The 27,013-nt window shown below is 45.8% G+C and overlaps 1 protein-coding gene across 2 annotated transcripts in view; it reads left to right on the plus strand.

Moving 5' to 3' along the window:
• Window positions 1-3,018: 3,018 nt before the first annotated feature.
• Window positions 3,019-27,013, plus strand: part of SPOCK1 (SPARC (osteonectin), cwcv and kazal like domains proteoglycan 1) — a 528,713-nt gene continuing 504,718 nt past the window's right edge. For both annotated transcript variants that reach the window (XM_082623997.1, XM_082623998.1), the window contains exons 1-2: window positions 3,019-3,135; window positions 3,696-3,881. In XM_082623997.1, the coding sequence (XP_082480123.1) occupies window positions 3,696-3,881 (186 nt within the window). In that variant the 5' untranslated portion in view covers window positions 3,019-3,135. The remainder of the gene's footprint in view (window positions 3,136-3,695; window positions 3,882-27,013) is intronic.

Below are 27,013 nucleotides of genomic sequence, written 5' to 3' on the forward strand. Positions count from 1 at the left end.
TCTTCATGACATTTTTTTAAAAATTCCATATATATGTGTTAGCATACGGTATTTGTCTTTCTCTTTCTGACTTACTTCACTCTGTATGGGGAGGGGGAAGGGTAAGCTGTGACAAAGCGAAAGAGAGGCATGGACATATATACACTACCAAACGTAAGGTAGATAGATAGTGGGAAGCAGCCGCAGAGCACAGGGAGATCAGCTCGGTGCTTTGTGACCGCCTGGAGGGGTGGGATGGGGAGGGTGGGAGGGAGGGAGATGCATGAGGGAAGGAATGTGGGAACAGATGTATATGTATGACTGATTCACTTTGTTATAAAGCAGAAACTAATAAAAAAAAAAAAGATTGCTCTGACCCCTGAGTGGATATGGGTTGGAAGGGAAAGAAAAGAGTCAATGAAATTAGCCAAGAAGACACTCTTCCAGGTGGGAAGTGACAGCCAAGTGGACCTGGTGGTGCCCGTGGAGGTGGAGGATGAGCATGGACTGGAGGGGAGTCTGGAAGTGGAGGGGATCGGCTTGCTGATAGACAGGCAGTGAGGGGACTGGGAAATGGAAGGACTGAAGATGACTTGTAGGTTTCTGACTTTAGCAGCCACATGGGTGGGGAGACTGTTATAGGGAGGACTCAGAACACAGGTTCATGGAGGGAAATCTAGACTTCTGATTTGACCTGGTAAAGTTTGACATACCCATGGGGCACCCAGAGGAGATGTTGAGTATGAAGTTGGACATACAGCTGGAAGTTATCAGATGCTTCTGGGCTAGAAATGCAACTGGACCATCTCAGCAGAGGACAGGATGGGAACACGCAGGGAAAAAGGGTTTAGACAGAAAGGGCAGAGAGCTTTGGCTTGAGCCCCGGGAACTTCTGGTATATACGTAGGAGCGCCCAGCAGGAAGTAGGAAAGCCGGGAGGGATGGTGCCACGAGAGCCTGAAGGAACCCCTCAGAGGTTAAGGCAGGGTGTGGGGGACCGAGGGCTGCCTACGTGGAGGAGGTTGCTGATGGTGACAAGTCATGTCTGTTAGTGAGGATGAAAGACAGAGTGGGTGGAAAAATGACTTGGAGCTGAGAAGGCAGAAACGACACCTGGGGATGACTCTCTGGAGGAGTTTTGCCATCAAACTGGGCAGAGAAATGGGGCAGTAGCTGCTTACTTGGGTTTGTATGCGAAAGTAAGAAATGTACTCTCCATCATTTCTAAACTTCTCTCCTGCTCTGATATCCCCAGGACATGATATTGAAATCCCTAAAATATTCCCATGATAAAATAAACTGTGGATGACGTGTAGTCCCCAATATAATAGTTGTGACTCCACTCCTTCTCTCCCTTTTAAGAAAGCTTCTAGGAATGTAAATCAGTCAGAGTAATGTTGGGATAAGCATCTGCTACTTTTTAGGAAAAAAATCATAATCCATCTTTTATGCATTAAACTACATGCAACCAAATTATTTGCAGTACAACTGACAGCTGACCGTATCGCACATGCTGGGGCATGTGGGCTGAGAAGCATGTGGTTCCAGACTATGGTTGGGTACCATTCATTCTTTCATCAAGTATTTTCTGAGCAGTTGCTTCATGTTACGAGCTTGGCTCTGGGCACGGGGGACAGTGGTGAACAAGCCAAACTTGTCCCCTGCCCTCACAGATTTCCAGGAAGCCAGGGACACAGACATGGAGTGAATGATTTCGAGTGCAGTAAGCTTACCGCTGAGAAGCATTGTGTTCTCAAGGAGAAACTCACCAGCATCCTGGCCTCATCCACAGGTTCAACAAGTCTGCCTGGAGAAGCCAGGGTGACTAAGCCAAGGGGTGAAACCAGTGAAGCCAGTGTTGGGGGCGGGTGTGGTCAACGGCCCAGGCAGAGGTCAACACCCAGTGCTGGATGGAACCCATCTCCACGGAGGCCCATACCAAGGTCAGCCTGTCCAGGAAGTCAAGGAAGGAGGAGGGGTGGCATGAGAGGCAGCTGGAGAGGTGGGCAGGGCCAGCTGTGCAGGGCCTGGAGCCCTAGTCTTGAGTTTAGTCTTTATCAGAAAGCAACATGAAGAGATTTAAGAGTGTGCTGAGGGGAGATGGGTGACTATGTCAGACCTGTGCTAAAAGAGCACCCAGCTGTCTGTGGAATGGGTTGAGATTGTACAGGAGAAAGGCAGCAGGTAAGTGTCCCCTGCACCCAGGCAGGGGCTGCACGAATCCCTTCCAGCCCTTTTGATCGGACTTGCCTGAGGATCTGGAAAGCCGATGGGGGTTGGGTCTCCTGACTCTATGTCCTATCCCTGAAGCCTGGCCTGGTTCTCCTCCTTCCCCTCCCTCCCCTCTAGGAAAACCCAACAGGCTGGTGCTGGGGCTAGTTCCCAAGGGGGTGGGGACAGAAGTAGATATGGGCTTCTCTGTATAAGAACACCAAGGGATGCCCACAGGGTCAATGTGGTGACACAAAGCTGTGGAAATGATAGCAATGGAGGCCAGAAATACTGTCTTTAAGAGACTGACAGCAGGTGGCATGGTATAGGGTATGGACGTGCAGAAATGCGGGCGGGTGCATGAGCTGGGATGGGCAGTGCAGAAATTCACTCACCTCGGGGAGGCTCTCCTAAGGAATGCTGATTCAGCAAGTCTGGGGCGTGAGCCAGGAATTCCCATTTTTAAGAAGCCCTCCCCTCCCCCCAACAAGGTGATTCTGACTTAAGTGGCCCCACGACCTTGATTTTGAGAATGCCTCAAACGTTGGCCCGCTTCTTGGCCTTGACCCTCAGTCTCCTCAGCTGTCTCTCACCAGCTTGGGCCTGAAAGCTTATTTCATCCCTGCATTGAGATGTGGCTAACCAGATCCCTGGCAGCTGGACCAGGGGCGGCGGGGCTTTCAGGCCCGCCCCACAGCAGCGCGCAGCCGCCAGGGGTCGCCAGAGGCCTCGGCTCGTGTGCTCGGGCTCTTCCGCCCGCGGACGCCGCGCCCGAGCGAGCCTGCGAGCGAGCGAGCGAGCGAGCGGAGCCAGAGCGCTGCGGGCTCACAAAGCGTCAGGACTCTGGGCTGCGGGTGGCAGGAGCGCAGGGGAGCGAGCCTTCTTGGCGACCGCGCCACAGGAGCTTGAGCAACTCGGACGCGGGGACCCGGGCCGGGCCCCAAGGTACGTGTCCCACAGAACCCCGCGCCCCAACTTGGCGTAGTTGGGACCTCCCTGCGGCCACCGGGGGGCTGGCGGGTCAGGGCCTGGGGCTATCTCCGCGTGCCCCTCTTTCCCCGAAGCGGCAGGGCGGGCGAGGGGAATTCAACCGGAGCCCTCTTCCCCGTCTCCCTACCCCGGGGCTCTGGGCACCGTCTCTGGGAGTGCTGCTTGCGGATCTAGGGCTCTCCGTTTTGGGGGGAGAGGTACTGAAACCCCTATCCGAGAGTGGCGGCCAGTGGAGCACCCGGAGACTAGATGACAAGGTCCTCTGTAGTTTGATAGCGGCCCCTAATTTGTGACGCAGCCTCTTCATTTGTAACTGAGCCCCCATTCACGAGCGGGGTCCCTAGGTCTGTAGATCCGCCCCCGGTGTGCGAGGGCTGACCCTGTCCCTGCTGGGAGATCCCCCCACGCCGACAGCGGGGGCCGGTGGCGGAGGCGCTCAGCCCTGGGCGCCCGGCGCGGAGCTCGCCACCGCCCTGGCCTCCCGCTCACCGCCCCCGCGTGCCCCTGCCCCGCAGATGCCAGCGTTCGTGGTGCTCGCGGCGGCCGCCGCGGCGTGGTGCTTCCTCCAGGTCGAGAGCCGGCACCTGGACGCGCTCGCAGGAGGCGCGGGCCCCAACAATGGCAATTTCCTGGACAATGACCAGTGGCTGAGCACAGTCTCCCAGTATGACCGGGACAAGTACTGGAACCGCTTTCGAGACGTGAGTACAGCCGCCGCCGGGCCCTGCGGGGGGGCGGGGGAGCCTCTCGGAGGGGCCTCTGAAGCAGGTGGGGAGGGCACTGGGGCAGACTTCGCAGGCAGCTTGTCGGTTCGGGGTTCCTGGGCTTCATCTTGCCTGAGAGGAACTTTAAAGAGAACTTCGAAGGCTTGATGCTCTCCGCCTGTTACCTGTGGACCAGGTGTGTGTATTGATTGGACTGGGGGAGGTGACTGTACTAAACATGGTGTAAATAGGGAGCAGCTGCGAAGGGAGAGGCTCCTTAAGCCTCTGAGATCTCCTAACGCTGATGGTTGACTTTGCCAAGCCCCCTGGAAGACCTCCCTAGGCAGCGGCGATTTAGACCATCTCTAGGGTGTTCCAGAAGAATGCCTGCTGCAGAGGTTAGGTTTGGGGTGAGCCCAGCTCATTGAGTAGGGAGGCAGGTGTCCCAGGAGGTTCGGAGAGTCATGGCCACAGGCCTGATAAAATGCTGGGTGGGAGCATGGTGGTTTTGACCCTTGGCGTCTTTAGGGGAAGGGAAAGGGAGGAGGCACCTCGTGGAGTTGGTCCACCGCCGTGAGGGGGAGGCTGGGTGGCAGAGGATTGCTCCCCTGGGGGAGCTGTAGGAGGGGAGAAAGTTATTCCTGGGCACCCAGAGGCAATCTGCTGCCTGTTTCTGCCTCAGGCTGGCTGCTGCTCCCCAGGTACGCCCCAGAGGATGCCGGACTAGAGGCACCTGACGCAGTCTTTCCAGCAGATGGCATCCCCTCTGTGCTGTGGGAGCTGCTGCCGGCTCTTTCAAAGGCCGCCCCAGGTGGCTGGGGCCTTGCGCTTCTAGGGGACTAGGAAAAACTTTGATGGTACTTAACATCCGGAACTCCTGCCTTTGGGAGAGAACCGTACCGCCGATCCCCTGTTCTTGGCACAGGGCTCCCTGGGGTGGGAGATGTGTGCGAGTCACCTCCTACACTGGATTCCTCTTAGCCCCATGCCCGGCATGCCCAGTCCTTGCAGAGGGAGGGCCTGAGGAATCCAGTGAATCCAGGTGTCTTCTAGGACTTTCTAAAGAGCACCTCTCCAGGTCCCATTCCACAGGAGCCTAGGCCTTGAGTGGGGGCTTACTTATCTCTCTTCTCTCTGTTCCTCTTCCCTCTCCCTCTAGTTGATGGTGGTCTTTTCCTTGAAAGAGGCTATTAAACACTTTCATTGAACAAGTTATTTGAGGCCTTATTGCTCCCCCCACCACCCTGCACCATGAGATCCCTGCCACACATCCCCCTGACCCTGATCTAGTCTGTTAACCATCTTCGATCCCCTTTTGGTTCCGCTCCAAGGAGCCCTGCACTGACTGCCTTTGCCTGCAGCTGAAAAAGATGGCCAAGATGCCCAAAAGATGCCCCAAGGAAGCTTCCATTCCCAGACTCATATAGGGTAGGAATTATCTTGCTTTTTTCTTTCTTTTGCCATTACATTTAAGATAGAGTTGAGGAACAGGGCAGATGCTTAACTCGGCTGGAGCTGGAGAATTGGGCCAGGTGTGGAGGACAAGGGCCCCTTTGCACACACCTTGGTTCGTGTGGCAGCTGGGTCAGATGGAAAGCGGCTGTGCTTGTTGGTCTTTTGGGTATGGAAAGGTTTACTCTGCTTTTGTGTCTGTTCAAGGTTTTCTAGTCTTGGTGTATCATAAATATGGAATTCTTGTTTCCCATTCAGATTTAAATTTTGAAAGATTGAGCTTTTCTTCACTTCTCATCTTCCTTGCAAATGGTGACATTTTAAATTCTTGGATCAGTATTTTTATTGATACAAACCTGGCTGATCATGAAGCTCTCACCTGGGGTGCTTGTTAAATTGTAGCACCCACACTCACCCCTTCCTCCTCAGAGATTCTGATTCTATAGTTCTGGGATGAGTGCTGGGAATCCATATTTTAAATGAACATTCTAAATAATTCTTAGAATGATTAGGAAGTTCCGCCTTGTAAAAATGTCCAAAACTTAACAGAAAGAGAAAAGCTTCTATGTTCAAATGCACTGCTTTTTTGTTTCTGGAGCAATTTTAGGTGTTAAACTAATATTTTTAGCAGCATATATTCTTTTAAAATGATAATTTAATCCAGCATACTATTTTAAAAACATCCAAAATGCTTCAAAATCACAAATATCTTCAATCATCAACCATTTTATATGCTTCCTGGAGTCTTCTGTTGCTAGCTGTGGGTCAGACATAACTTAATGCCATTAGCCTTTTTAAAGTGTTGTGAAATGCAAACTAGATGCTCCTTTAGGCCAAGTCCAAGTGTCTTCAGTTGGGCCTTTTACTTGGAATGACCACAGAGCCTCGGTCCCCTGGGGCCAGGGACTAAAAGTTGCTTCCTACAGGAGCCAGTAGTTCAGTGGACAGTTGGTAAAGCCCCAGCTAATGGTGTCATCACTCAGCCAGCCTGGTCGTTTTTCACTGAGCCAGGCCTTGCTTAGGGTTAGCAAAGCTCAGCTTTTCTGCTGTTGTTTTTGAGTTTTGTGGAAACCACTGATAACTTTGAAAGACCGGGCCCTGAGATTGTTATGATGCTTGTGAGTTTTTGAAAATCACCATGAAAGAAAACTTCTTGCCTTTCCCCTGACTTGTCACTTTTTTTGCATTTGGGGGAGAGATATTTAGAAGGGATTTTTGAACTTGTGAAACTGAAAACTAAGGGCTCTTTTTAGAGAGTTGATGATACCCATTGGCGGTGCTTATTGGCTAAATTTGAAATGGAAATGGTGGTGGGCCGTGTGTTCCGTGTTCCCCTGCCTGTTAAGTGTGCTGTGATGTTGCCGGAGATGACCTGATAGCCCCTACTTAATGCTTTGAAGAGGTCCTGTTATTCTAGATACACAAATAATCTGTCGCCTTCTTTCCAGAAGTAAAACTTTCACAACTACTCTGTGGCTTGTTGCCTGGAGCAGTGGAGCCAGGAGGAATATAACAACATACAGATGTTTGCTACTAAATGTACTGGTGGCCTGTTAGTTTGGTCATTATTCTTTTATAAAGACTAGCAGTTGGGATGTTTTGGCCAGATGGAGACCCAGACTTTTGCACAGATACAGTATTAAGAAGGAGAAGATAAAGAAGGCAGATGTTTGTTTTAAGTTGTACAGTAATTTCCCACCTCCAGCTGCTCCAACTGGCATGCAGAGTTAAAATCCTCTGTGGTTTGAGGTTGAGGGGTCAGGATGCCACAACCATTTTCCTGATTTTTTCTGAATCTCATTTGGCTTTGCATAACCATTACTATAAGGAAATTTCCTCTGTTAATTCCTACATTCATTTGTACGTCCATTCCTTCCAGCAAATATTTGACTGTCTACCATGTGCTAGGCAGTGGCCAAAAGGGTGAGCAAGTTAAATAAATGTGATCTCTTCTCTCAGGTAACACTTGTCTACTGGATGAAATCCTTTAACTTACACTGTCAATATTTCTCTCTTATTCTGTTATCTTTTTTAAAAAGTTTTTTTCTTATAAAGGTAATATACGCTGGTTGAAATTAAAAAAAAGAAAACATTGCAGAAATAGATGATACCTAACATTTATCCAGCACTTAGTGTGCCAGGCATTGTTTAAGGTACTTTACATATAGTATCTCATTTAATATTCATAATAATTCTAGGAGAGAAGTACTGTTGTTCTTATTTACTGGGAGGTGAAGTCTCTTGCCCACAGAGCTGGGCTGTGGAGCAGCTGGAGTGGACCCAGGCAGTCTGACTCTAGACTCTTGCCAGACTCTCGCACTGCAGCCCATCAAGAGCGGAGTGGGTTTTGGCTGTGAGCCTCCACTGGTATCACACTACAAGTCTTTGCTGCTTTATGTCTGAGGGAAATCAGCGAGGAGCCTTAGGTTGAGACAAAGTGGAGTGGGAAGCTAGGCGCTGGACACAAGTTATTGTCGGGGTCACATCAGGCCTTATCTTCTGCTAATAATGAGCTTCTGATTTGATTAAAATAATATTGTTGCTTACACCAAACATGACATTTTCTTTCTTTTGCACTCATGAAACTAGCCCTGACATTTAACTCTGGGATAATTACCTGTAGCAGGCCCGAAGACTCAAGTGTTGCCTTGGCTGCCATTTATCTTACTCTGGAGTGACCTGAGTTTGTAATTCTAATGAGACCACAGGACCAGCCCACGTGCTTTTTCCTTCTTGTGCACACGCTGTGGGATTTGGTGGTCTCTGTAGCAGAACTGGGGTGGCAGTGAGCATCCGATCTGCTCATTTGATCTTAACGTCTCAGCTATAATGAGTTTCAAGGGCAAGTGAGGCTTGTTGACAGAATGGTGGCTGGCTTAGTCAGTGGGGTTGGTGACAAGAGAGGTGATGTGGCTTAGTGGATCAGTCATTAATCTGTCACCACAGAAACTCGGCTTGTAGTAGAGAGTAGCAGAAAATCATTTTGATTAAACAGGTTCAAGGAGAATTAAATGAGTTTGTCACCCTGACTTTCTTTAATGAACCCACTATCTTAAATCCCCTGTACTAGACGACCACTGAAAAAATTATTTCACAGGAATCATTATAAAGGGACAGTTTAAAAGTTGATAGCCCTAAGACCATTCTTGTATTTTCTGTCCTAACCTTCAGTTTGCCCTTGTAGAGAGAACCCACTTTTTGCCTGGCAAGGATGGCAGAGCTTTTGCCCCAGTTGACCCTCCCAGGCTGAGTTCCCCTGTATCTCCTGGGCCTCCCACCCCTGCCTCCACAGTGCTTCAGCAGAACTGGATTGCTAGGAGGATAAGTACTCTCCTGTATACTGATGAGTACTCTCCTGTATACTGATGAGTACAGGAGTATTCTCCTGTATACTGGTCCCAAATGGATCATCAGACCTGTACCCCTCCCCTGGAAGAGTGGGACATAAACATTAGCTCAACTATTTGATCTCGCTTGGGGAGACACAGTAATGTTAGTAGTTAAGTATTTTATAATAAATCATTTCTTACTCATTTACTCATTGTAGTATATTTCAAACCAAACACACTCAATATCTGAACTTGAACACCTTCAGGATGGCTCATTTTACCTTTCCTCTGGGGAGGTGACTTTTTTTGTGTGTGTGTGGTACACGGGCCTCTCACTGTTGTGGCCTCTCCCGTTGCGGAGCACAGGCTCCGGACGCGCGGGCTCAGCGGCCATGGCTCACGGGCCCAGCCGCTCCGTGGCATGTGGGATCTTCCCGGACCGGGGCACGAACCCGTGTCCCCTGCATCAGCAGGCAGACTCTCAACCACTGCGCCACCAGGGAAGCCCTGGGGAGGTGACTTTATATTCCTTAGGAAATTCGTCAGACCCAAGCTCATACTTGGTCTCATCTCCCCAGGTGAGATAATTACAAATGGAAGAAATTTCCTGTAAGACATTGAATAATTTGCCCAAGGTTACATGTATTTGTTTTTGGTCCTATTTCCTCCAATGTAAGATGCCGTCAATTGTAGGGTGTACCATATTTGTGCACTACTAAGAAAGAAGTGTCCAGAAGGAGGAGTTTATAGACCCCTGGATGAAGCCGGGACCCTAGAGGACTACTCCCTCTGGGTAGAGGTAAACAAGAAATAAACTCACAATGCAGAAAAGGGACCATAGCCGGGCAACTCATGTGTCTCCACCTTGGAACTGGTGGATGAAGGGGAAAAATAGGCTCTGAGCAATTGACAGGCTGACTCTTTTGCAGGTTTCTGGTCTCAGTGCACACAATCATTGTGCCCCCCCCAAACCCTGAAAAAAAAAACCTTATACAGTTAATTTAGGTTCAGGCTGTTTGTCCTTTCTGAATCCCTGACTTCTCATTTAGTAAGTGGGGGATGATCGCTTTATATTGGTGAGGACTCCAAACTGCAGGCGACTGAAATCTAGTCCAAGCTGGCTTAAATGGAAAAGAAAACTTACTCACTTGTGTAACTGAAAATTCCACTGATAAACTATGCATCTAGGTAAGGCTGGATCCGTGGGCTCGGGTTGCACCACCGGATTTGTGTGTGTGTTTATCATTTTCTTGCCACTTCCCCATCTCCCCACCCCCATCTTTGGGCTTTATTTCCCCCATGTTGGTTGTGTTCTCAGGCTGATTAGTTCCATGTGTTGACTCATGGCAACTACACGTTTATAACATACTGTAGTTTTTATGTCTCCATATTGCCACAAAAGTCCCAGAATTGAGACTTGTCAGATTTACCTGTATTATGCACCCATTCTCCAGTAAATCACTGTGGCCAAGTTGGTAGAATATGTGCTAATTGGCTGGGCCTAGGTACATGCCTAGTCCTGGGGTGGGGCCTGGGACCTGGGCATAGAATGGTGGTGGGGACTCCATTGGATTACACGGTTAAAGGAAGGTTAAAGGGTGGTTTCTTTTTTTTTTTTTTTTTGGTACGCGGGCCTCTCACTGTTGTGGCCTCTCCCGCTGCGGAGCACAGGCTCCGGACGCGCAGGCTCAGCGGCCATGGCTCACGGGCCCAGCCGCTCTGCGGCATGTGGGATCTTCCCAGACCGGGGCACGAACCCGTGTCCCCTGCATCGGCAGGCGGACTCTCAACCACTGCGCCACCAGGGAAGCCCCAGGGTAGTTTCTTAAGGGGAAATGGATGCCTTGTGGGCAAACATCACAGGAGTCCACTATGTTGATCAGCCTCCCTGGGTTGGCATAGAGAGTAAATTGGCTAATATAAGTGAAGCTGTTAGCAGTGTCTGGCTTAATACTCAATTAAGTGTTAATACTTAAGTGGAGGCTATTATTTTTATTAATATTAACAACTCCTATTACACTTTCATGCATTATTCCTCAATTTATGGTTGTATGTATTTATATTTTAGCTTCTTTAATAGTTGTATTCTTCCTGAAGTAAGAGCCTGAGTCTTATCATGCCTTGTACACAGTAGGTGGTCTGTTAGCATTTTGCTGATTTGAATTATTAAGCACACCTCTTGATGAATCCCTGGGAAAGGAAAGCCTGTAGAATTACTGGCACATGTGCGTTTATAGTGTTTGGTAGGTGGAAATTCTAGGTTACACACACATTGAAAAACATCTTTTTTTTTTGGTCTAACCCCTATCTCTAAGCAGGACCTTACAACTTTATAAGTCCTTTCAGTTATAGATCTGATGTACAGAGCTCATTGTCCCCAGACCTTTACCACTGAGCCCAGCACAGAAATCTGCTCAGTGAATGTTTGATTGAATCTGAGTGAATGAATGAATGCCAGAGTGAACTATTCCATACCAGGATTTTGCACACCTCCAGGATGAGGAGGACGTGTTCCTTGTAGAGGGCTGGCCCCAGTAAGTCATGCTGGCTTTTGACACGTGTCTTTCATTCTGTTAGTAATTGACTGATTATGGATACCAACAGATGGGCCGTGCTTTTGAGAGGCAGGGTGAGCCTGACAGAGAAACTCACCCCCTTTACAATTCAGATACAGTCCCTGAACCTGTGAAAAGCTCTTCCTGGTGAAGAGGCCCCTCTTAACCTGTGCTCACCATCCAGTCTTGTCATGAATAAGCTTGGGTCTTGGCTACAGCACCACTTTCCTCATCTGTAAAACTGGAGTGATCATACCTGCTTTGTGGGGTTTTCATGATCTTTCGGTGACTGGAGTACCTGTGATTCTGATACAATTTCTGAGGGCCGCTTCTCTTACCTTGGGCCCTGGGAGCATGAGTGAGTTGCTGACACACAGCTATAGATGTTGCTTTCTGTCTCATGTCTTGGAGAAATGTTGGGGAAATTGGTTCCATTTTCCTTGAGCCTGTCTTTATTCCTTGCTGGCTGGAAGGCTGTCTGCGGTTCTCTGTGGTTCGTTTTTTTACTTTTCTGGTTGTAGGTCCTGGCACAGACATCTCTGTCATGTAAATAGCCCTCGCCCTGCCTCCCCCTTTAAAAAATACTTCCTGTTCCTCTGGTGTTTGGGGCCCATGAGTTTCTCCTTCCCTCTGTGGTCAAGTGTCCTGGGCTTTAGAGCTCCTACAGTTCCCACTGCTCTTTAGAAATCAGCGTACCATAGAATTTCTTGGACAGAGTGATTTGTGAAGTTTCTGTTTCAAAAGCGAGACTGGTATATATGGACTGCTCCTTGCCCTCGTCCCCACCGCCCTCCGCCCGCTACCATTTCTGAGAACCAGCTGGGCGCCAGGCTTGGAAGCTAAAGATGGAAACCAAGATTTCCACACACAAGGCTCAGAGTTTAGACATGCATGCAGTTGGAGGGCTGGACAGTATGTGGCATCATAGCCCCTGGGTCTGGGTCCTTCCAGTGTCCCTGTGACAGACGTCAGGATGTTGATTTATTTTGAGGGAGGAGGTAAGGTGCTTTCACAGACTAGTGATGTGAATTACTGGAGACTCTCCTGGAAGGATAACACTGATGTCCAAATTAACTTCACTGCGTTGCCCTCCTTAGGATTCTATGCAAATACGTCCCTCAAGAGACCCTCTCCCTTGATCCTTTAGGACGAAGTTTTCTTTGGTGCAGTGGGGAAGGAAGGAAGGAAGGACATATTATACAATTGTTTGTAATAATTTTCAAACTCTTCCTGTGTGATCTGTGACACGTCACACTACAGAAGACACCATCAATATTCCCCAGCATAATTATGTGGTGGGTGAGCAGGAATTTATGCCAAGTCCATTGGTGCCTATGATTGGAGCAGGGAAGTAGAACTTATTGCAGGTGTTCCAGGCAATCTTTGCAGAGATAAAGCATGGAGAAAACAAACAAGCAGAGAGCAAATGACAAGCAGAGAGCAGATGACTCCACTTTGTATTTTAGCTCTACCCTTCCTTTCCCACCATGTAAATGGAATCACTTTAACTCACTTCTAAGAAAGGCCAGGCCAAGTTGCTGATGACCCTTCATGGCCAAAACAAAAGGGAAGATGACCAGAGAAAGGTGCTAGAGCAGCAGTTCTCAGGCTTACATCTTTATAATATTGAAAAAAAAATCACTGTTGGGGCTTGTTTAAAATGCAGATCTCAGCCCCCTAGTCCAGAGCAGTCTTGAATAGGTCAAGGGTGGCACCCAGGAACCTGCATTTTAAATAAGCAATCCAGCTGATTCTGATGCAGGTGGTTCTCAGACTATTTTCAGAAAAACCCTGGAGAATTATTATTCATCCCTAATAGCGAACACCATTAGCGCCAATGAATAATACAAGTTTAGACAAAATGAGCATTTGAAGATGTGGAGTAAATTATTATGAGTGCTGTAGTTCCCCCTTATGTCAACAGGGCTACCACTGACATCAATGGAAAGAAAGGGCTTGCTTTCCAATGTGTGTATGTGCACAGGTCTCAGCAGCAGCCATTGTCATGAAGTGTTCCTGGAGTAGAATGACATTTGACTTGTCACTGCTTCTAGGGCATCAGGGCTGCTTATGCACATGAGCTTGGTGGAATTGATGTGGGACCTTCTCCATGACAAACTCCCAGGTGGTCATCTCAGCAAATTTCCTGTCTCCAAAGGGGCCTGATCACAGCTGACTGTGGTCTGACTTTGCATCTTCTCTAGCAGGATTGATAATGTTTTGTGCACAGATGAACTGAAGGACATTGACTCCATTGACTCTGACATTGGCTTTTGGTTTATGGAGAAGTGGGTATTGAAGCTGGTGGATGTAGTAAACAGTGTTTACTCTCACAGGAGGTGGGCACAGAGATGCAGATCACAGTTGTCCCTTGGTATCGGCGTGGGATTGGTTCCAGGACCGCCTGTGGATACCTAACTCCACAGATGCTCAAGTTCCTTATATAAAATGGCATAGTACGGGTGGCCCTCCATATCCATGGGCTCTGTATCCATGGATGTAGAGGGAAGACTGTACTATCAGTTGGAAACACAGAGAAGGTCTGAGGGATATGGGCTGGACAGTGGTACTACCTGCAACTCTCTTCTTGGTATAGTAAATCTTCATACTTGGTTGGCCAGATCATTTTGGAAAGATCAGGGAACAATAAAAGCAAAGACTTGTCAAAGTTTAGAAAATTTATGAGGATCAACAAGACATGGCAGTATTCCTTGTTGCCCACTGAACAAACTCTCAAACTTTGCTTTACTCTATGTTGCTGAATTTCCTCTAATTAATGGCACCTATAATTGGCAAAACTATTGCCAAGAGGAAGAAAGTAGTTAAATGTATTGAACAGACTTGTGTGGTTATTTGGAGTGTTTCAATAGCCCCATTGTTAAGGGATAATTGGGAAGTTTCCAGGTCTTTCTGTGCTCATGGGACACACTGATTCCTCTGTGACTTTGGTGGGGTTGGTGTGTCCAGTACTTCCGTCAGGCCAAGGCATTGCTTCCCATCAGAGCCAGCCAGCCTTGCTGTGACTCTGCACCTGGTCTGTAACCTTTGACCAGCTATCTTGAATGAGATGAAATGAGTGAAAGAGTGAAAATGCTATCCGTGGTAAAGATAAAATAATGCTGTCTTTCCTGGTGTTAGATAAATTGTGTGATTTTTTAAATAAGATTAAGTTGGTGGTTTAAAAGTTCCTCCTACCTCAGAAAGACCTTTGCATGTGTTTTAAAGAATATTTCTTTCTTCCCATGGTCATCCTGAGCCTAGATCCTCACCTCTCTAGTAACCAGAGCCTGGTGCACAGATTCAGTAGTTTTGTTTGTTTGTTCATGTATTCATATGTTCATATCACAGATACTCATTGGCCAGACTACTATGTACCAGGCACTGTGTGGGCAAGTAAGATGTAGCAGGGAGCAAAACATCCTCCCTGTCCTCTGGAGTCTACAGCCCTCTTGTCTAAGACCAAGAGAAGAGACAGAGGTGCTTGGTGTCTATTGAGGGTTCCTCTGCAAAGGGAAAGGCCTGGTCTACAAAGGGACGAGAGCAGTCCTGGCAAGCTGGATGTCCAGAGGCCAGAGGCCTTGGGACCTGGGCCATGTTTCTGGGAGAAAGTCACGTAAGCCTTCATCTCTGAATCTGTCTGGTGGTCAAGCCACATGAGCTTAATTCAACTCTTACTGACATACATGAGTGGCCCCTGCTATTTTGCCTGAGTTTAGGACCCAGACACTGGCAACAAAAGGGTGTCGGTCAATACAGTCGAGGTGGAACATTTAGGTGAGACAGGACTTGATGTGTATAAATGCTGAAACGTGATGTGTTGAGCCTTGTCCTGGCTCCAGGTCAAGGCCTGTAGCGAGTGGAGAGGGAATCGCAGAAGAGTCCTGGTCCTCAGCAGCCCTGCATAGGTAGGGAGTATGTTTCGCTGGAGGGGAAGATGTGCGGGGTGAGGGTACCAGTCATGCATGTGCCGCCTGATGTGCTCTCACGCAGCGAACACACCATACATCCAGCAGCCCAGTCAGGGGACGGAATGTTACCAGCATCTGAGAAGTCCGTCTTGTGAGCCCCACACTCACTGCCTGTCCCCCTCCCAGGGAAGAGCTCTCCTGAGTTACAACACTATAGATTAGTTTTGCCTGTTTTTATACTTTTATAGATGGCATCATAAGGATGTATTTTTGTGTGTGTGTCTGGATTCTTTTGCTCAGCATTAAGTTTGTGATACATTGTTATGTGTGGCTGTAGTTTGTTCATTCTCAGTGCTGTGTAAATACTCCACAACTTAATTTACTTATTCTTTTGTGGAGGGACACTTGGGTAGTTTCTGGGTTTTGGCTGTTATGGAATAGCAGTTTCTTGGGCATGTCTTCTGGTGCATCTATGTGTACATTTTTTCGGGTGCATACCTAGCTGTGGAATCCATTGCTCATAAGGTAGGTGAATGTTCAGTGTTCAGAGATGTGGTTAAATAGTTTTCCAAAAATGGTTCTGCCAGTTACTCTCCCTCCATTAGTGTATGAAAGTTCACTGGGAGCAACATTTTTGTTTTACCGATTGTAGACTTTAAAAAAAATTTCACAATCTAATTCATAATCCATTTCAACCAAAATGTACTGAGCATCTATTACATATCAGGTACTTGCCTACCCTTATGGAGCCTATGTTCTAGTTGAGAGAGAAAAACAATACACAGATTAAGATACAACAGTTGGTTGCAAGTGCTAAGGACAAAAATAAACTAGGGTAGCTCAGTTGGGAAAAAGTAGTCTCTTCAATGAATGGTGTTGGGAAAACTGGGTATTTGCATGCAAAAAAATGAAATTGGACCCCTATCTTATACCACTCACAAAAATTAACTAGAAATGGATCGAGGACTTAAACATAAGACCTGAAACTGTAAAACTCCTGGAAGAAAACATAGGGGGAAAAACTCCTTGACATTGGTCTTGGCAGTGATTTTTGGAATATGACACCAAAAGCATAAGCAACAAAAGTGAAAGTCAACAAATGGGACTGCATCAAACTAAAACGATTCTGTAGCAAAAGAAACAATCAACAAAATGAAAAAGCAGCCTACAGAATGGGAAAAAATATTTGTAGACAATCTATCTGATAAGGGGTTAATATCCAAAATATATAAGGAACTCATATAACTCAATAGCCCCCCTAAAAAAAATTCAGTGAAAAATGGGAAAGGGACCTGAACAGACATTTTTCCAAAGAAGATATACAAATGGCCAACAGCTACATGAAAAGATGCTCAGTCTCACTAATCATCAGGGAAATGTAAATCAAAACCACAATGTGCTTTCACCTCACACCTGTTAGAATGGCTATCATCAAAACAACGAGCGATAACAAGTGTTGGTGAGGATGTGGAGAAAAGGGAGCCCTTGTGTAGTGTTGGTGGAATTGTAAATTGGTGTAGCCACTATGGAGAACATGAAGGTTCCTAAAAAAAAATTAAAAGTTGAACTACCACATGATCCAGCAATCCCACTTTTGATAATATATCTGAAGGAAATGAAATTACTGTCTTTTTTTCCTGTTTATGTGCACTTTTTAAAAATTGAGATACAGTTGACATGTAACATTATGTAAGTTTAAGATGTACAAAGTGTTGATTTGATACATGTACATATTGCAATATGATGACCACTGTAGCTTTAGCTAACACCTCTATCATGTCACACACTTATCATCATCATTATTTTTTTTGTGGTGAGAACATTTAAGATCTAGGCTCTTAGCAACTTCAAACTATATAATAACAGTTGGTTATATCACTATGCTGTGCATTAGATCTCTAGAACTTATTCATCTTTTAGTTGCAAGTTTGTACCCTTTGATGACATCTCCCAAATTCCCCCACCCCCCAGCTCCTAGTAACCACCATTCTACTCTCTGTTTCTGTGAGTTTAGTTTTCTTAGATTCTACATGTAAGTGACATTTTATGGTATTTGTCTTTCTCTTTCTGACATCTCAGTATAATGCCCTCAAGTTTCACCTATGTTGTCACGAATTGAAGGATTCCCTTATTTTTCATGGTTGAATATATTCCATTGCATATATACACCGCATCTTCTTTATCCATTCATCTGTTGATGGACACTTAGGTTGTTTCCATATCTTGGCTATTGTGAATAATGCTGTAAGAAACATAGGAATGCAGATATCTTTTTTAACTCCTGTTTTCATTTCCTTTGGCTGTATACGCAGAAGTGAGAGTGCTAGATCATATGGTAGTTTTAGTTTTAAGTTTTTGAGGAACCATTCACACTGTTTTCCATAGTGGCAGAATCAGTGTACATTCCCACTAACAATGAGCAAGTGTTTCCTTTTTTCACATCCTCGCCAACACTTGCTATTTCTTTTTTTTTCTTTTTTTTGATAATAGCCACTCTAACAGGTGTGCAGTAATATCTCACTATAGTTTTGATTTGCATTTCCCTGATGATTACTGTTGTTGAGTGTCTTTTCATGAACCTGTTGGGTATTTAGATGTTTTCTTTGGAAAAATGTCTATTCAGTTCCTCAGCCTTTTTTTAAATCAGGTTTTGTTTTGTCATTGAGTTGTATGAGTTTCTTATATATTTTGAATATTAACCCCTTACCCAGTACAAGGTTTGCAAGTATTTTCTCCCATTTCATAGATTGCCTTTCCATTTTGTTGATGGTTTCTTTTGCTGTGCAGAAGCTTTTTAGTTTGATGTAGTCCCACTTGTTCTGTTGCCTGTGCTTTTGGTGTCATATCCAAAAAATTCCTGCCAAGATCAATGTCAAGGAGCTTCTTCCCTGTAGAGAGGTGGATGGACCTAGAGTTTGTCATACAGAATGAAGTAAGTCAGAAAGAGAAAAACAAATACTGTATATTAATGCATGTATGTGGAATCTAGAAAAATGGTACAGATGCAGGGCAGGAATAGAGATGCAGATGTAGAGAATGCACATGTGGACATGGCGGGGCGGGGAGAGGGGGTTAGATGAATTGGGAGATTGGGATTGACAAATATACACTACCATGTGTAAAACAGATAGCTAGTGGGAACTTGATGTATAGTGCAGGGAGCTCAGCTCGGTGCTCTGTGGTGACCTAGATGGTTGGGATGGGGGTAGGTGGGAGGGAGGGAGGTCCAAGAGGGAGGGGATATATGTATATATATAGCTGAATCACTTTGTTGTACAGCAGAAACTAACCCAACATTGTAAAGCAACTATAACCCCCCCCGAAAAAAAAGACCCGATACCATAAAACTCCTACATGAAAACACAGGAAATTACTGTCTTGAAGAGATATCTGCACTTCTACGTTCATTGTAGCATTATTTGCAATAGCCAAGACACAGAAACAACTTTAGTGCCCCTAGATACATGAATGAATAAAGAAAATATGGGATATATGCACAATGGAATATTATTCAACCATGAAAAAGAAGGAAATTCTGCAATTTGTGAGAATATGGATGAACCTTGAGGGTGTTATGCTAAGTGACATAAAAGTCAAAGAAAGAAAATTGCTGTATCGTATCATTTATGTGGAGTCTAGAAAAACCAAACTCATAGAAACAGAGAGTAGAGCGATATTTGTCAGGGGATGGAGGAAATAAGGAGATGTTGGTCAGAGGGTACAAATTTCCAGTTATAAGGCAAGTAAATTCTGGGAATCTAATGTGTAACATTAGACTATAGGTAAAAATACTATATTGTATACTTGAAACTTGTTAGGAGAGTAGATCTTAAATGTTCTCACCATAACAACAACATCAGAGTGGTAATTATATGAGGTGATGGATGTGTTAACTAATTTTATTATGATTGGTAATCATTTCACAGTACATACGTGAATCAAATAATCACTTGTGTACCTTAAACTTACACAATGTTCTTTTGTAACATTGGGGGGAAAACTAGGTTAAAGGGAATATGGAGGGGATATATTTATGCTCTATTGTGAGTTTTGTTCTCTTGACTTTAAATTGTTCTTTTCCTAGTTGAAAGACAGAGCTAATTTGGAAAGAGGATTTAGACGATACAGAAAAAGAGAAATAATTTACTTCCTTCCCATATGCAGTCACTGTTAACATTTTGTGTGTGTGTGTGGCGGGGAGGTCTATTTGCTTTCCAAAGTCTTAATGTCAGAGTTTTTATTTTCATGGTTGATATCATGCTGCTAATATGATTTGGTTTTCTCTCTCTCTCTCTCTTTTTTTCATTTAATGACACAGCATAAACATTTTAGGATAGCATGATGCTGTTGTTTGTAAATGACATTTTAATGGTATATATTAGTCCATTGACTGTACATACTGCAATATACCAGACTAAAATATCTGACAGTAAACAATTGGTTGCTTCCATTTTTCCTTAATGTAAATAATTATATGATGAACATTTGGGCATGTGAGCCTTTCAACAGTTAGATTTCCTTACCATATATTCCCAGAAGTAGAGATACATGGTGTACTGACATTGCATTTTAAAGGCCATTGGTGTATGTTACCATGTTGTATTGATTCTTCCCCCAGAATTATGGAAGGTACGTTTTATTGCACCCTTGCCAGCATTGGCTATTAGTGAATTTTTTGGTAAAGAAGGAGAATGTGATAGAAGCTTGACATGCCAAGATATGTGCAGGTACTGAGTTAATACAGGTAAGATGATGCCTGCAAGAGTCCCAGGTGGGAGGAATGTTTCTCTGGTCCCTCCTGAGTTTGTTGTGGAGACATTAAACTTGTTGTGGAGATATTAACAAATCCCAGCCTCGTTCATAATTAGGGGCAGGAGCAGATTCTCCAAGTCCGATTCTAAGTGAAATTGCTACCGGCAGATCCCCTGCTACTGCTACAACGTGTAGAGGTTTTCATACCCTTGTGGTGGACGAGGGTGAGAGGAGATCATTAGAAACCCACTTCATTCCCAGCCTGGTGGTAAAATGGTTTCTCCTGTCAAATACAGACGAGGCTGGGGCTCCCATCTCAGTCTTCATTTGTGTTCAAGACATCTGCCTGACTTTCTTTTTTTTTTTTCTTTTTTGCGGTACACGGGCCTCTCACTGTTGTGGCCTCTCCTGTTGCAGAGCACAGGCTCCGGATGCTCAGGCTCAGCGGCCATGGCTCACGGGCCCAGCCGCTCCGTGGGATGTGGGATCTTCCTGGACCGGGACACGAACCCGTGTCCCCTGCATCGGCAGGTGGACTCTCAACCACTGCGCCACCAGGGAAGCCCTGCCTGACTTTAATTAGCCAGTACTTCCTCCTACCTCAGGCCTTCCGCTGTGCTCACCTCAGAAGAGGCAGGGAGAAGGGTTTCCCCTGGCTGCTGTCTCAGCATCATGCAGGAGATGCGAAACATGAGTTCTCTGCATCTGTCAGCTCTTAGGGAGCTGTCTGCAGGCCTACAGCAGTGATTCCCAACTAGGGAAAAGTTTGCCCCCAGGGGATGTTTGGCAATGTCTGGGGACATTTTTGATTGCCACAACTGGGGGTGGGGTGCAGGGGGCGGGGACGGTGCTACTGGCATCTAGTGAGTAGAGGCCAGGGGTGTTGCTAAATATCCTACCATGCACATGACTCCCTGCACGCCCCCCTACCCCACAGTGTCAACTGTACCAAGGTTGAGAAATGCTGGCCTTAGAGATATGGTTGTTCCTTTTATGAGGATGATTTTTTGATGTGGGGTGTAGTCTAGGTGGATGAGGCAGATGGTGAGGGGCATATGTGGGGGTCATTCTTTTCATCATTCATTTAAGGAATCAGTGTGACAGGGACTGTCTGAGGCCCTGGGACAGAGATAAAATTCTCTGCCCCAGTGGAGCTTACATTCTAGGACATGAGCGCCTCAGGTTCTAGATACTTGCCTTTGCCAGTGCCAAGAGAAGGAAGAATGAATCAAACACATTATTTTTTATATCTTGAGGAAATCTGATGCATCATCACAGTCAATCAGGTATATTAAAAAACCATACGATTTTTATTATTTTTTGCCAAGATAGATGGCCACAGGGAGTTTTTGTGTGAGATGTTGTGTATTTACCTGTGAATCAGGGTAAATTGCCTGCACTGTGAATCAGAGACACTGTTTGATTTTGTTTCCCTGAGGAGCAGGAAAATGCAGCATAAAAATATTTCTGTTCCCCCAAAGAACTGACAGTCTCCAGATGGCTGGGCTGGTGACTCTCCCTTGAATCTCGTTTTGCCGCACATCTTGGGTAGTAGCCGTTACTTCCAACAAGATGATCCTTGTTCACAACTCACTTCTTTCTCATATGCTGCACAGCAGATTTTATCGACCTGCTCCTCTGAATTCTGTAGCAGTGACAGCCCGCACCACACAGCTTCGTACTAGAGAGTGTATTCCTCACCCTGGGTTCTTGTTTCGCCTGCTGGAGGCACACCTGGCTTGTGAGCTTCTGTATTCCAGGACCTTGGCTCTTTTAAAAAAAAATTTTTTTTCAATTTTTTTTTAGCATCTTTATTGGAGTATAATTGCTTTACAATGGTGTGTTAGTTTCTGCTGTATAACAAAGTGAATCAGCTATACGTATACCCCAATATCTCCTCCCTCTTGCGTCTCCCTCCCACCCTCCCTATCCCATCCCTCTAGGTGGTCACAAAGCACCGAGCTGATCTCCCTGTGCTATGCGGCTGCTTCCCACTAGCTATCTATTTTACGTTTGGTAGTATATATATGTCCATACCACTCTCTCACTTTACAGGGCCTTGGCCCTTGAATTCTGGTCTCTCTGAGGCTGCCAGATGTTCAGTACATGTTTGAGGATGTACTGGGAGGCCTTTTCTCTTTCCCTGTGTAATTGTAGCACTTTGGGATGGGAAAGGGGGCAGAACCTATAAGAAAGTGATCAGGCCCACTCAGCCTCCCAGAGGCTAGCTGATCAAGCCTTTACTTCTGGTTTGCGTAGTCTGCCAGTCTGCACTGAATCTATATGGTAGCGGAGATGAGGAGGGTAGTTTGTCTCGCCTATTTGCATGTTTCCCTGGCTTCTTTCCATGGATGTGGAGCCTTAGGTCAGGATGACGGTGTACCATGCATGTGCCCTGTCCCACTGGGCATTTCCATCGTGTCCCCTTTCCCCATTAAAAAGTGCTCTTCTTTTTCTCCTTTATTCTGCATCCTCCTCAAGGCCCATCAGTTTCTGTCCTTTACATCCCCCATGAGTTGCTATCTCTGCCCTGCCTGGTCTCACTCCTGGGGAAGGTTGGATATCTTAGGCATCGGTAGGAGTGTGGAGAAAGATCTTCTTTTTGGTCTGGTCTGAAAGACCCTTTCCACTTTGAAGATTAACTTGCCGCCAACATAAGTCCTGTGTGATGCTAAGCTAACAATGGATCATTCTCCTTTCTAGCCTTGAGTTAACGTCAAAAGGCTCATTGAGTTCTTGGGCGTACTTTTGGGGACACGGAGCAAAGAGAAGAAAACCCATGTTGCCCACCTCTGCTCCCCTTTCCACATCTCTGGAGGACCCCTTCTGTTGTGGCTTTTATATAGACCTGTGGCAGGCTTGGCCACTCTGTTACTAGTTGTCTAAAGTGGGACCTTGACACACAAACCAATCTGCATAACTTTTTAGATGCTTGTCGTCGGTCATAATTTTTAAACCGCACACACTCTCCACTCTCCTCCCCGCTCCACAGAGTGAGTATTCATGTGAGATGTTTTCATAGCGTAGAAGACTGACACGCAGAGTAGCTGAGGCTCTTCAGAGGTAGCAGATATTCTGGTGCACAGGCAAGAAACTCAGCTTGTGTTATATGGTTACGGGAGCAGGTAAGAATCACTTTCCTCTCATTATTTTGGTGAACTAAATTTTTGAGCTTGAGGGAGACTAGATGATCTTAATTATTGAATACGTGTGTGCTAGACATGGTGCCAGGCTCACAAATGTGGAAATTCCATACTAAATCATGGCCCTAAGGAGCTGATGCTCTACTTGGATAAACAGAAAAATAAACAGTCATACCATAGGCAATGTGAGTGAATGCAGGGAAGCACAGGATGCTCTGGGAACCCCGGCACGGATCATCCAATCCCATAAGAGAGGTCAGGGAGGCTTGTGGGGAGAAGGATGTTCTGAATTGTGCTGTGCCTTTTGGGGAGGATTGGATAAAGAGGGCAAATGGAAGGATGTTGTGAGCAGAGAAGTCTCTGCAGCAGGATCTGTCACCCAAATAAATCCCAGGGCCCCACACAGTCAAGGCTTTGTTTAAAATTCTGCTCACAGATGCACAGTCCAGCAGCCAAAGGATTTCGGAAAGAATTCCAGTTTTTCTCTCTGTCTTTCAAAGTATGTTAGGGAAGATCCAATTCATAACCCACAACTACATTCTTAAAACCTCTGTTCCCTGTGTTCTTTTGGTCCCTATGTTACTCAGGAGTCTTTTACATGACAGCCCCATAAACCTTTCCTCTTCTCTCCCTTCCTATTCTTCCAATAGCTTGTTATGTAGTTTGACTTTGTCTCTCTTGGCTGAAGACATAGAGTAGAAAGTCAGAGAACCTTTACATGTTAATGGGTCTCCTCCCTGATGTCCATACTCTGGCTGTTCAGTGCACACCCTTCTCAGTAGCACGGTTGGGCTCTAAGCCCGCTTCTCTTCAACACATTATTTCATGATATCCTAATCCTTTCTATCTCCCTGTAGGGTGTAACTTCTTTGTGCAAAGAAAAACAACTCTATCTCTAAAAGAAGCAGGAAGGCCACATAATAGGATTAGTACACTATGGCTGGTAGGGCCAATTAGAGCTGATTGTCTTGGGGCAGTATTGATTGTCTTTTTTGGATTATTTCAGTAATGTGTGTGTGTGTGTGTGTGTGTGTGTTTTAAGGAAATGGTGAACAGCTGCAGTTTTCTGAGATCAGTCATAAACACATGTCCCTGTTTGCCAAACATGTATGGGCAACCAGCTTATTTTTAGGAAATAAACATGAGACAATTTTGTTTATTTTTAATCGCAGCTTTCCCTTAATAACATCTTGGGCACATTCCATAGTTTTCCATCATTTTTAGCTTTAAAACTAAGGCCAGTTGAGTTTAAAACTTGCATCTCGTGAACAGATTTGGAGTTTTCTCTTTCACTTCGCCTGCGTGGTCTAGACTTGTGGCTCGAGGAGCTGGTGTGGTGGTGAATATATAATTTATTGTTTAATCCTTTTCCTCCCAGGATTGGCATCAAGGTGGGTTCTCTGGAGGGCCAGGCAGGGGACCTGCCTACTACCTAATTCCTTGGTGGGGTTGTTTGACTCCAGATGAACCTCTTCCTTCCTTTTGCTTTTTTATCAGTCAGGATAGGCTAGGATATGCCGTGGTAACAAATAACTTCAAAAATGATATTTATGGCTTAAAACAAGGGCTTATTTCTCCCTGGTGCACCTATCTCTCATGGGTTGGTAGGACTCTGATCTGTCTTGTCCACAGGCTGATGAAGACTCCATCTCTGTGGGTTCACAGTCACCATGGCAGGAGGAAGTGTGTGCTGCAGGGCCTTGCACTAGAAGCTCAGTGCTTTGTCTTAAATGAGGCATTCTTTTGAATAAAGCAAGTCACGTGGCCAGATTCCACATCAGTGGGGAAGTTAAGGGTGATCCTGCCATGTACCTGGAAGGAGGGGAAGTCACCTGTTTGGCCAGTGGCATTAATAACATCCCTAGAGCATCCTCTCCCAGATGTCTGTCCCATAGCCTTATGCTAATAAGGTCCTCTCACCTGGTCCCCATGCAGGGATGCACATAAAATGGCTCCAGTTGAGCTGCCTTCTATGTTCTTTTGTTCTCTAAGCTCTCATCTCCTTGTTCTACTAAATAATCTGGACAGATGCTCCCCCAATGCTGCCTGTTCTCTGTTTGGCCAGTCCTCTTGAATTCTCTTTCCTGTTCAATTAGTCATGGGACAGATGAGCAAGTCCATTGTTTGAGAAGATTTCCAACTGGGGAAACAAATTTTCTCCCCTTGCAGGTGCCCCCAGTTTTTAAGCTGTTCTGTAATACTCTCTTAAATTACACTGGAAAGGGGAAATACACCTCACTGGGGGAACCTGGTCAACACTGCATGTTCCAATGACCAGCTTCTCCACACCCTGGTCCTCTTCTCATACAGACTGGGGAGAAGGTGAGGGCCAGAGTGGGGTAATGGTGGGATCAGTTCTGACCCGTTTTAGGAAGCCCTCTAGGTAAGAAGCATTCCTCAACATCTGGACGCCTGTTACTTGACACTTTTTTTTTTTTAAAGGAATATGTAGGAATTTAGCGCTCAGCTTTGGTATTAATCTTATTTTTGGAGGGCATCAGAAATCCCACTCACGCAACACACTCCTTTTTTAAGGGGCCTAACTCTCCGCTTGGCAAAATAGTAGTTCATTGATGAATAGGAAGTCCTACTAGTATATTTACGTACTAATTTAAACAACCTCTAGACTTGCAACCTAGCTTATGTTGGTCAACATGGGAAGCTTTGCTGAATGCAATTGGTTTTTTTTGTTGTTTGTTTGTTTGTTTGTTTTGTGGTACGCGGGCCTCTCACTGTTGTGGCCTCTCCCATTGCGGAGCACAGGCTCCGGACGCGCAGGCTCAGCGGCCATGGCTCATGGGCCCAGCCGCTCCGCGGCATGTGGGATCTTCCTGGACTGGGACACGAGCTCGTGTCCCCTGCATCGGCAGGCGGACTCTCAACCACTGCGCCACCAGGGAAGCCCTGCAATTGTTTTTTTTTCTGTTCAAATTAATTAGGGACATGAGAGAGAGTTTAATTTCTTTTTTGTTTTTTAATAACATCTTTATTGGAGTATAATTGCTTTACAATGGTGTGTCAGTTTCTGCTTTGTAACAAAGTGAATCAGCTGTACATATACATATATCCCCATATCTCCTCCCTCTTGAGCCTCCCTCCCACCCTCCCTTATCCCACCCCTCTAGGTGGTCACAAAACACCGAGCTGATCTCCCTGTGCTATGTGGCTGCTTCCCACTAGCTATCTGTTTTACATTTGGTAGTGTATATACGTCCATGTCACTTTTTATTGGGTCATTTAGTTTATGTTCCGTTTAAAGTAAAACCAGTAGTTATTTCAGATCTTATGTTCCTGATATATGTGGGACTTGGGTGTGATTTTTTCTTTTTTTAATCCAGTAACTTCTTCCCTTTTTGAGATACCAGTGCCAGTCTTATGTCCTGGAGACTTTGACTATAGCCACAGGGGATTGTGTCTCAAGCCCTCATGTTTGGTTTCTGGTCTGTTGGTGGATGACTGTAGCTCACTAATCTTTGTTCTAGCGATAGTAATAATTTATATTTACTGAGATTTAGTATCTGCCAGGTGCTTTTCTAATTTAGCTCTGTCACCATTTTGCTTTCTGTTTATCCATCCTCTTTCTGTGCATGTGCATACCCACGCATAAACTAAACTTCTCTACCACGTGCTTTGCACATAGTTTGTTTCATCTTCATAGCTCTCCTGAAGATCCCCGAGGAGCCTGAAGCTCAGAACGGGTAAGACACTTGCCAAGCAGAAGAGCTAAAGAAAAGAAGGGGAGGTTCAAATCTGGGTTGGACTTCAAACTTCCATTCTCGAGCACGCTGTGCTGCTGGTGGAAATAAGGCTCGTTCTATTAACTGGTTCGGCAGCCAGCAAGTTGATGGAAACTGGGGCTTTTTCAGCTTCATTACATGAAGCCAAGCGTCCCTCTTTCCAGAGCCACGAGGCTATACTGATGTGTTGGAGCTGCTTCTGTCAGCTTATTACAGGAGTCCTTAGCTTCGGATGCTGTCTGAGCTGACATGC

The sequence above is a fragment of the Mesoplodon mirus genome (genome assembly GCF_964341445.2).
Source record: "Mesoplodon mirus genome assembly, chromosome: 5".
Classification (NCBI taxonomy): Eukaryota; Metazoa; Chordata; class Mammalia; order Artiodactyla; family Ziphiidae; genus Mesoplodon; species Mesoplodon mirus.